Source organism: Phyllostomus discolor, chromosome 4 (genome assembly GCF_004126475.2).
Source record: "Phyllostomus discolor isolate MPI-MPIP mPhyDis1 chromosome 4, mPhyDis1.pri.v3, whole genome shotgun sequence".
Classification (NCBI taxonomy): domain Eukaryota; kingdom Metazoa; phylum Chordata; class Mammalia; order Chiroptera; family Phyllostomidae; genus Phyllostomus; species Phyllostomus discolor.
The window spans coordinates 142,843,758-142,856,024 of NC_040906.2; the positions used below are offsets into that span (position 1 = coordinate 142,843,758).

The 12,267-nt window shown below is 33.0% G+C and overlaps 1 protein-coding gene across 1 annotated transcript in view; it reads right to left on the reverse strand.

Annotated features, from left to right (window-relative positions):
• Positions 1 to 12,267, reverse strand: part of LOC114494060 (pleckstrin homology domain interacting protein) — a 140,973-nt gene that overhangs the window by 59,210 nt on the left and 69,496 nt on the right. The window contains exons 16-17 of the mRNA XM_028508930.2: positions 8,920 to 9,048; positions 7,545 to 7,770 (exon numbers count right to left, since the gene is read on the reverse strand). Coding sequence (XP_028364731.1) covers positions 7,545 to 7,770; positions 8,920 to 9,048 — 355 coding nt within the window. The remainder of the gene's footprint in view (positions 1 to 7,544; positions 7,771 to 8,919; positions 9,049 to 12,267) is intronic.

Consider the following 12,267-nt stretch of genomic DNA (forward strand, 5'->3'; position numbering starts at 1 on the left):
AAAAAACTCACTTAGGTAAATATAATGAACTCCAGCTGGCACGTAAGAAAATCAAAATAACTACTTAAAGTCAGTAAGAGTAGGACTTAATCTTAGATCATAGCTTTTTTTTTTTTAAGACAAATCTGATTACCCAATTTCACAAAAGTCTTTACTGCTTAATTTATTCAACACTCTTGGATGTCTACTAGTATCTACTATGTGCTAGGAAATATGCCAAAGAACTGAGGATCCAGGAATGAGTAGGAATCATCAGGTTCTTGACCTTCATAAAGCTATTTAATACAGAAATTGAACAATGAATCAATACATAAATACAGATTATAAAAAATGTTAATGATGAAGATGAGAAAGAAAATAAAGAAGAGAGATGGAAACTATCTATGGTGAGTCACAAAGGTCAAAGGAGCCCTCTTTGAGAAGGCAGCATTTGGGCTAACAAAGAAAAAGATAAAATCCTCAACAAAATATTGTGAACCATATCCAGCAATACATTAAAAAGACCATACACCATGATCAAGTGGGATTCATCCCAGGGATGTAAGGATGGTACAATATTCACAAATCAATAAATGTAATATATCATATAAACAAAAAAATAAAAATCACGTGCTCCTATCAATAGATACAGAAAAAGTATTTGATATGGTGCAGCACCCATTTATGATAAAAATACTTGGCAAAATAGTAGAGAGAGAATACCTTGACAAAATAAAGCCCATATATGAGAAATGTACATCTAATATCATACTCAACAGGCAAAAATAAAAGCTTTCCTACAAGGATCAGGAACAAGACAAGGTGTCCACTTTCACCACTTCTATTTGACATAGTACTGGAAGTTCTGGCCACAGCAATCAGACAAGAAAATGAAATAAAAGGCATCCAAATTGGAAAGAAGGAAGTAAAACTGTCACTGTTTGCAAATGATATGACAGTGTACACAGAAAACCCTATATATTCAACCAAAAAACTTGATCTAATAAGTGAATTTGGCAAAACAATGGGATGCAAAGTCAATATTTGGAAATTGAAGGCATTTTTCTATACCAACAATGAAATATCAGAAACAGAAATCAGGAAAAAAATTTCATTTGCTATAGCAACAAGAAAAATGAAGTACCTAGGAATACACTTAACCAAGAAAGTAAAAGACCTGTACTCAGAAAACTACAGAACACTGAAGAAGAAATTAAGGAAGATGCAAACAAATGGAAGCATATACCGTGTTCGTGGATTGAAAGAATTAACATCATCAAAATGTCCATACTACTCATAACAATCTATAGATTCAGTTCAATCCCTATTAAAATACCAATGGCATATTTCACAGATATAGAACAAACATTTCAAAAATTTATATGGAACCATAAACAACCACAAACAACTGCAGCAATTGTGAAAAAGAAGAACAAAATAGGAAGGATCACAATACCTGATATCAAATGATATTACAAGGCCACGATAATAAATGTCTGGTACTGGCATAAGAATAGACACATAGATCAGTGGAACAGAATAGAGAGCTCAGAAATAAACCCATGTCTCTATGGTCAATTTATATTTGACAAAGGGGGCAGGAGCATAAAATGAAGTAAATATAGCCTCTTCAACAAATGGTGTTGGGAAATCTGGACAGTTACATGCAAAAAAATGAAACCAGACCACCAACTTACACCATACACCAGAATAAACTCAAGATGGATAAAAGATTTAAATGTAAGTTTTGACACCATGAAAGTGTTAGAGAAAAACATAGGTAGGAAAATTTCAGATATCCCATGCAGCAATATTTTCACTAATATGTCCCCACAACAAGGAATATAAGGAAAGAATAAACAAATGAGACTACATCCAATTGAAAAGCTTCCGTGTAGCTAAAATGAAAAGGGAACCAACCATAGATGAAAATATATTTGCCAACTATACCTCGGACGAGGGTTTGATCTCCAAAATATATAAAGAACTCACACGACTCCACACCAGGAAGACAAACAATCCAATTAAACAATGGGCAAAGGACCTGAACAGACTCTACTTCTCCCAGGAGGACACACAGAGGGGGCCCAAACACATATGAAGGGATGCAAATTAAAACCACAATGAGATACCACTTCACACCAATCAGAATGGCTATCATAAACAAAGCAACAAACAAGTGCTAGCAAGGATGTGGAGAAAAGGGAACTCTAATGCACTGTCGGTGGGAATGCAGACTGGTGTAGCACTGTGAAAAACAGTATGGAATTTCCTCAGAAAACTAAAAATGGACCTGCCTTTTGACCCAGTAATTCCACTGCTGGGATTATACCCTAAGAATCCTGAAACACCAATTCAAAAGAACCTATGCACCCCTATGTTCACAGCAACACAATCTACAATAGCCAAGTGCTGGAAACAGCCTAAACGCCCATCAGTAAATTAGTGGATACAAAAACTATGGTACATTTACATAATGGAATACTATACAGCAGAAAGGAAGAAGGAACTTCTACCCTTTGCAACAGCATGGGTGGAACTGGAGAATATTATGCTAAGTGAATAAGCCAGGAGGTGAAAAAAAATACCGTATCTCACCTATAAATGGAACCTAATTAACAAAACAAACAAGTGAGGAAAATAGAACCAGAGACCTGGAAAGAAAGAACAAACTAACAGTGACTGGAGTGGTGAGGGAAGGAGGATAATGGGAGAAAGAAGGGGAAGGGTCAAGTCAAGGAACATATATAAAGGACACATGGACAAAGACAATGGGGTGTTGGATGAATGTGAGGGGGGTAGGGCAGGGAATAGTAATGGAGAAAATATGGAGACAACTGTAATTGAACAACAATGAAAATTTCTCTTTAAAACTGGAAGAAAAATTATTAGCAATCCATACGAGGACTTAGAAAAAGAACACTCCAGATAGAAGGCTAAGAGTCAACATAAAGACTTTGAGGTAGGGAGAAACTTAGGGTGTTTGAACCCACTCTACTTTTTCAGCATCAACTTTCATCTGTACCAGTCCTACAGGACTACTTGACTCTTACTATTCTAATAAGCAAACACTTTCCTGTTTTGGAACTTTAGACCACAATACTTCCATTTCAAGGATACATGTGATAAACACTAACTTATCCTTCAAGCACCAACTAAAATGGCATCTCCATGACATTTCATCTGTGAAATCTTTCCAAAGTATCCCTGAAAAGAGGAGCTGCTATCCTCTTTCATTTCATCAAATAATAGGTACATGTATTAGTGCTCAGCCCAATGTAGAATGAAAACCTACTAGATAGTTCCTCAAGCATAAGACTTACTTATCTTAATATTCTAATTCTAAATCTAGCAGAAAGCTAGGAATATAAGTATGTTTAATCCTGTTGAATGAATAAAAAATGTTTAAGTATTATGAGATATAAGAAAGCATTGATATGAGAGTAGAGAAGGTAGCAATTAATATCAGGTGTGAGAATATAGATTTGATGAGACTGGACTTTTAGAGTAAGCTGGGAAAAGTTGTTACAAAAGATATTATGGAATAAAGTACACTAATGGAGGTACAAAGAAAGGAAAATGCATGTACTAATCACATAATGTTATATAAGAGAAAACTAAAATTCAATGTGTAATAAAAGTGTCCATGATCAGAAAGCTAGAAAGTGATAGAAGCTGACAGAGGTAATAGTTAAAATGATTGTGGAATCTTTCCCAATATACTGCTAGCAAAAAAATCACATGTCAACACTGATGAGTAATTTGATATACTTCACACGTTTACAACATTTAAAGTATTGTCCAAAGGGGACAGAAATATAAAATGGGGTAACAATAGCCTCTTCAACAAATGGTGTTGGGAGAACTGGACAGCTACGTGCAAAAAAATGAAACTCGAGCACCAACTTACACCATACACAAAAATAAATTTAAGGTGGATAAAAGATTTAAATATAAAACATGACACTATTAAAATCCTAGAGGAGAACATAGGTAGGAAAATCTCAGATATTACACACAGCAACATTTTTACTGATATGTCCCCCAGAGCAAGAATAAACAAATGGGATCTCATCAAAATAAAAAGCTTCTGTACAGCTGAAGAAAACAGTATTAAAATAAAAAGAGAACCAACTGTATAGGAAACCACATTTGCCAATGATACCTCAGACAAGGGTTTAATCTCCAAAATATATAAAGAACTTACACGACTCTAGTCTAAGAAGACAAGCAACCCAATTAAAAAATGGGCAAAGGACTTGAACAGATACTTCTCCAAGGAGGACATACAGAGGATCCAGAGACACATGAAAATATGCTCAATATCAGAGAAATGCAAATTAAAACCACAATGAGATACCACTTCACACCAGCCAGAATGGCCATCATAAACAAAGCAACAAACAACAAGTGTTGGAGACGTTGTGGAGAAAAAGGCACCATAGCGCACTGTTGGTGGGATTGCAGACTGGTACAACCACTATGGAAAACAATATGGAACTTTCTCAGAAAACTAAAAATGGATATGCCTTTTGACCCAGCAATTCCACTGGGATTATATCATAAGAGCCCTGAAACACCAATCCAAAAGGACCTATGCACCCCAATGTTCATAGCAGCACAATTTACAATAGCCAAGTGCTGGAAGCAACCTAGGTGCCCATCAGTAAATGAATGGATCAAAAAACTGTGGTACATTTACACAATGGAATTCTGTGCAGCAGAAAGAAAGAAGGAGCTCCTACCCTTTGCAACAGCATGGATGGAGCTGGAAAGCATTATGCTAAGTGAAATAAACCAGGCAGCGAAAGGCAAATACCATATGATCTCACCTTTAACAGGAACCTAATCAACAAAACAAAGAAGCAAAATATAACTAAAGACACGGAAATTGAGAACAGATTGACAGTGACCAGAGGGGAAAGGGGAGGGAATTTCAGGGGAGTATCAGGGGAAAAGGGGAAGGCTTTACAGGAACAAGTATAAAGGACACATGGACAAAAACCAGGGGCAGGTGGAAATGGGAGAGAGGTTGTAAGGGCTGGGTAGGTGGGTTGGGATGGGAGTAAGAGAATTGAACTTGAACAATAATTAAAATAAAATTACTATTAAAAAAATAAAAATAAAAAATAAAGTATTGTCCAGTGTAAATATAACAGAACTGCATTCAAACCTATTCATTATTATAATATCCATCATCTATTTTTACCTAACTCTTAATTTTCAAAAATAAATTTTATTATATATCTAAATTAGCAAATAGAAATATAGTTAGGTATGATGCTGAGGTTTTCAAAAAATATTTGTTTTTTGTTCTATTTCTGTACTAAGTGTTAATGAAAGAAATGATATTTACCCTGAATTCTGTGATGTAGAACACTTAAAAATTCAGTGACTCACTTTGAAGCCATAATTATTGCTATGGCATCTCTTGTGGTCTTGTACTAATAACTGGTATTTATCTCATTTTCAAGATGAAGCCCACTTTTTATTCTTAAGGCCAGCTTAGTATGGAAGAAAGAAAAATAGACTGCAAGTCAGGCTGGGTTTGAGTCTGTAATTCCACATACTTTACCTTGAACAAGACACAATGTTGTTTTCATTTTCTACACTTTTAGAATTGAGATACTATAGTTATATGGATTAAATGAGATATTTATTTCATTCCTTTAAAACTTAGAGGAAAAAAGTAAATATCATATTAACTAAGTAGCAGTATATTTTAATAAATGAGTCCTTTCCTCATTTCTTTGCACCTGAAATCCCAACCTAGGTTATCTACTGAGACATGGGAAAGATCTGATTCTTGCCAGTTCCCCTTCCTAGAAATTGAAGGCATTTATCTTAATTTCAGTCCTATTACCAAGGTTTCTCCAATAGCTGAGACTTCTCTAATAACTGAGATTTCTCTAATCTGAATGCCTGCCTAGACTTCTTGAATGCTATGGATTCTTAGATTCTTTGAGTCCATGCTGTGTCAATGTATTAAGCCATTTTAATTTCACATACTCCAGATATTTAGGTCTGTTGGACCATACTACTTTCTATGAGTAGCAGCAGAATATTCCTTTAATGATTCTCCTCACCCTTCATCCCAAGTGGGCATGTCTTAATTCCAAGAGCGGCCCTTCCTATCCAATAATGTCCATCTATATGGCAATTTCATGCCAAATTCTTTAAGAAAAAATAAGAAGTGGATTCTCTATAATGCAATGATACTGGTTTTTCTGTGCTGCTTACAGAATCTAAATTCATTATTTTCAAATTATTCATTATGTATTATGTCCCATATGTGTCTTTTAAATCCACTGGTTCATTATGCTAGAGTCAAGAACTTAATATATTTTCCTAAACATTTTTATAATCTAAAATATAACAAAGATTCATAAATTCAAAACTGGTTTCAACTTCTTTAAAGAGTCCATTATTTTCATTTAACAAATTAGTGCTACATTTCTTTTCAAATGAGGGGAAGAAGGTGTCTATATACCTTGCTTCCATTTAAACCCCCATTCAACCAATATCACCGCAATAAATTAAAAAAAAAAATCTCATTCAATACCATAACTCATTTGGCATTCACCCTCCTTTACTTCACTAATAGTTCTCAATTCTTTTCATTCCTATCTTGTATAAGCTTTTAAGTTGATCACTTGCCCTGGCTGGCATAGCTCAGTGGATTGAGCGCGGGCTGCGAACCAAAGTGTCCCAGGTTCGATTCCCAGTCAGGCCACATGCCTGGATTGCAGGCCACGGCCCCCAGCAACCACACGTTGATGTTTCTCTCTCTTTTTCTCCCTCCCTTCCCTCTCTAAAAATAAATAAATAAAATCTTAAAAAAAAAAGTTGATCACTTTTTAAAATAATCTTCAATGTGAATAGGCTATGTAGTCTTAGTTTCTTTCATATAACACTATTATCCTCTTAATATCACAATTTTAAACCACATCTATTTATAACTGTGTTTATTAATTTAACTTATCCATAATAGCAAGGAGTATGTCTGTTTAATTCACTACTGAGTAACACAGTTTAGTAGGTGTCAGGGACAGAGGATATTCTCAACATATGTTGCTGAATAAATAAATAAGTCGATTTATTTCATATCAAATACAGGAACTTATCCTTTTAGTCTCAAGGTTATAAATGGATATAGACAAAATTCTTGCCTTCAGTCTTCAAAGTTCTTAATCATCTTGCAATACTTAAGTATTATTTAAAAAACTTCAAATGAATAAACTAATAGCAGTAAGAGGGAAGGAGGGAAAGGTGACTGTTGGAAAGAAGGTGAAGGGTTTAGTCAAGGAATATATATGAAGGAGACATGGACAATGGGTTGGGGATCGACTACGGAAGTGTGGGGGTGGGCTGGGTGGAGGGAGGCAAAGGGCGAAATAATTAGAACTATAAAACAAAAATAAAAAATAAATTTCAGAGAAGTTAGAAAGTAATGTTACTTCTCATTTGTTTAAAACAATTAAAAGCAAAGTGTTACCTTATTAACAATCTTATAAAATTTCACCAGGAAAAGAAAAATGTGGTTTACCATGAAAATGAGCATTTACCTGAGGAAGTTACTCCCATCTGAGGGATTAGCTGCTCTTCCCTGCAATTTTCACGACCAGGAACTAATCTCTGGTATCTTGACGGATGAGGGTTACCATCAACATCAACCAAAAAAGGGGGAGGCATGAGATGAGGTGCTTGCTGAGTCTGTTCATCTAACACAAAATTGTTGGCATCACGAATAAGGGGCCGATAATCACTATGAAAGAACATCTGATCTGCTATCTATAAAAAGAAAGGACCATAAAAGATTGAAAATATAAAAATTTATCATTATAAACTTCTAATAGAAAGCAAACATTTTAAACATATTAAGCAACAATATTCTTTTATGATCAGAAAAGAAGCTACTTTGAATTTTATCTGGAACAAGAAAGATTGTTTACATACAAAATTGGTTATATAATTTTAAATTTTATGATAAAATCGTATCTAGGTATAAATTTTCCAACAGCACTATTACTTTTACACAGCTGCCATGTTTTACCTACTTTTTAATTACTAAATGTGGCAATTTGTTTTACATTTTTGCAAAGGAAAATCATTAATTAAACTCTTTGAATTAAACTTTTAAAGACATCACTTACACAATTTAAGAAAATCCTGAAGTTTACAGTAAAAATAGTTTATATAATATTAATATAAAAGTTTATCCGATTTTCGAAAAGTTAATAAGCATTTTTCTAAAATTTTAAAATATAAAATTATTAAGACTCATGCCTGATATATCTCTAACTTCAGATTTTACTGGTTAATTTGGAATTTCTTAAACTAAACCATGAGCTATGAAATTTCTATAACATTTTACATCACTCTATTGCAAACAGCAATTTAAATCTTTTCATCACTAATCTTAGTCTTTAATATTTAAAGTCATTAGCTACCATTAGTATGCCATACATTTTTGAGAGCCACATAAAAGCCAGATTTGTAGCCAGATAAATGCTTATCACCCATATAAATAAAATATTTTACATAATTTCAAAGAGTCCCTTTATGAATATAATATAGCCATCCCCAGCTTATATGCTTGAACTTTAAGAACTGCAACCTATATTGCTCTAGAAGGCTAATTAAGTATAAAATTATTCCTTCTGAAATATACAGATTATATTTATACTTATTTAAATAAGATTTAATTATTATCTAATGTCTATTACAGAAAAGAGATCTAAAACCACTTGTCTTCACTCTCTTCTCCAAAACGTAAGTCTTCAGACTATTTAAAATATGATTCTTCTATATGTTGATATATTCTTCAAATACACTGGAAGCATAAATGATTTCCACCCAGTTTCCACCCCAAAATGCAATAATTAAACATACAGGAATTAAACAAAATAAGGAAAAGATAATATAGTCATTACACCCTACCTTGTCATATTTGCTACTGGAGCCAAAGCCAAAAATTAAAAGATGTCCATGAGAGTCTGTGCATGCAAAATGCTGACCGTCAGGAGAGCATTTGCAGTCAAACACTGCACCATGTCCTTGGCCTTCAATCTGAAATGTATTTAACCAGCAATCAAAACATTGCCACTAAAAAATAAAAAACTGGTCACTATTGTTACTAGAATTTTATAATGATATGTAAGTATACATCCTAATGAAGTGAAGAAGTATAACACAGTGCAGTAACAATGTTTGTGAATATTTATGAAAAGTGCCAGATTAATAGTTTTGAAAAATAAATTGTTCTATTTATCCACAGACCAGATACGATTCAGGAAATAACACTACCAATCTCCCCCACCCATAGAATTCTGCTTCATGTCTTTGACCCAGACTTAAGAATGTAATTGTGCCTTACATTCCATCTTATCTGCACTTAATGAAGCTTTTTCAGCAAAGGCTGACAATGTGTAGTAACGATAGCTTTTTTTTTTTTTTTTTGTAACTCTTGGAAGTAGTAGCCAGAGATCACTGCTTACAAGACACCAATTTTTTTTCCTTTGGGTAATAAGGTCCCTTGATGGTCTGATTCATATTTTAAATGGTGAATTTCAAAGGTTAAAGAAAAGGTTTTTTTTACCTGATAATTGTTTTCTGTTTTCCAGTTCCATTAATCCAGAACGAATGGGTTTCTCCCTGCAACCTGTCAATCAAACAGAGGTGGCCAATCACCACTCTGAATTTTTTTGCTCTCAGTGCTTCTTCAGACTATGTTCCAGTTGAAAACTTCTTTAGCAGTGTTCTGAAAGAGGTAAAAATTCTACCCTATCTAAAGCACATCTAGGGACTGAATTTCAGAAAGAAATTAAAATAGGGAGTTGACTCCCTAACAAATAACAACTAAGGATGATTTTCAACAAATGCGATTGGATTTCTGGATTAGCAGAATCGGAACACGCACATTATCAGGTAAGAAATACCTCCTCTCTGTTCCGGTATCCACTGATCTAGAACAAATTGAATTTTATTAGTAATATCCCAGTATCCCTTGGAAATGCTTGGAAAAGAGAGAAGTGGTAATCTTCTTTCTTTAGTGTTAAAAATATGGCATAGAGATGAACGTGCAATTCACCAAATACAGAAGTGAAATTAAAATTTAGAAAAAGAACAGCTGATTTCTCAAGGAAAGTTACATTTTGGCAAACAGAGAAAACATCACTTTAAATAGAAGGGTTCTCCCTAACACATTTAGAGCAGCACAAATAAGATTTCCTCAAAACAAACAAACAAAAACAAAAACAAAAAAGAAAGCCCAACAACGAACAAACAAACAAAAAAAACCACCAGTTTTTCCTTTAGTTTGCTGGAAAGAGAAGAAACAAACCCACTCGTGTTTATTAATGCTGTTTTGGATAAAGATAATAATGAAAAAGAAGTAACTTTACTAAAATTTAAACGTATGAAAGAAATTTTGTGAATTTATCTAATGTTTACTATGCTTGAAGATTCCCCCAAAAAAGGAAGAAAATGAATCCTAAGTGAAACAGGATCATTTCTTGGTTGTGAAGAAAGTTGAAGAACAAGACGCCAGGGGAAGAAAATTCCAAGTCCCTTAAAACTATTTAAAGACAAGAAAGAATATAACTATTTCTCCAGATTAACACACAGGCACTAATAACTATATAAGTTACTATTTGCCAAAATTGAAAGACTGTAAGAAATGTCAGAATTCAAGCTTCTATTTTTTGTTTTTCAGGCAAATAAAAAGGTAAATGAACTGTTTTAAGTAATGAACCACATCAACAAAGTTTACCTCTAAATAGAATTCAACATAAAAAATTCAAGGTAAAGAATTTAAATTGCACTGACCATGTGTTGTTGGATGTTTTATTTATCTTGGTTCACTAACTTTCATAGAAGAGAAAACAAAAAAACACAACTACTTTATAAATATAGTCTAACATAATAAATGCTTCTAGAACTAATATTATTTTGGGTCTAAATTTATAATTCTAAGGATGCAGAACTCAGAAGAAATTTGAAGGAAGTCTTACTCAGCAATGCCAAAGAGTATCTGACAGACATTCATAAGCAAGGTATCCTTCACATGATGTTTAGACAATCTTGCTCTACATTTTTGGGGGTTGTGGAGGAGGCAGTGTGAGGATTAATCAACCCTACAATCATGCTATCTACCAATGTTGGCACATTTACAGTTCATAGATCTCTAAAAAAAAAATACCTGGGAGACATGAAACTTATAAAACTCTAAAAAAAAAAAAAAAAAAATCAAAGAAAAAATAGCAATCCTGTTGAAGATCACTATGTTTCCTATATAACACATGCCATTGTGAATATATCAAGATGGTACCAATTTTCCTTGTGCAAGGCATCTGCATAACTTCAAAGTGAATTTTACATGGAAGAAAATGAAAGTGTATTTCAGTAAAATCAGAAAACAGAAAATACATTATAATATATTTGGCTTAATCTTACTTATTAAAGAAGACATTGAAAGTATCTGCATTACACAGAGACCAATCAGAAAAAGTGCATGACTTTGTTAATTAATTAAAATGCGAAATTTATCTTAGGTAATGGCTCCTCAGATAACCAACACCTATAACAAAATGCAGGCTAGGCTTTTTAGTTGATATAAAACAGGAAAATATTTTACTTTCCTTATATACTAAATATACCCTGTTTTTATTATTTATGCTATGCTAAAACAAACCAAAGAAAAGGATAAATATTTCTCTCTGAAAAAAGTTTCATTTTTTTAAACAGGGGTCAAGTATTTATAAGAGCTCTCAAAGAAAAAAATTAATGCAATTATTTTAATATGTTATGTGTAACTGAAAAGCAGCAAGGCTTATATTTAGAAACCAAAAGGAAAAAATATCCTCTCCATCCATATTAAAATTAGGCCTATTATGAAATTAAATGCACTGCTTAACAAGAGAATAAGTCAATATAATTTTAGATGAATCAATCCTAACAAAATTAAGTATGCTTGCTAAACATTAGAGAAATATTAATAATCACCACATAATAAAAATTGAACACAGTAAATCACAATAAAAGCTGATAAAATCCAAGAAACAATATTTACTAAATAGTGCAAATACTTTAAAAGTAGAAGGTAAAAGAAACTATATAAAAATATATTCAGATTATGAAAAAAGTTTTGTTTTTTTTAAAGCAAAAGATAAAAGAACAGACAAATTAAAATAATTGACTCCTTTGTAAGAAAATTCTCATACTGACTAAAGAATGCTGGAAATATTTGCAAGAAATGATGATGATAGAAGTGTCATATTTAATGAAGAA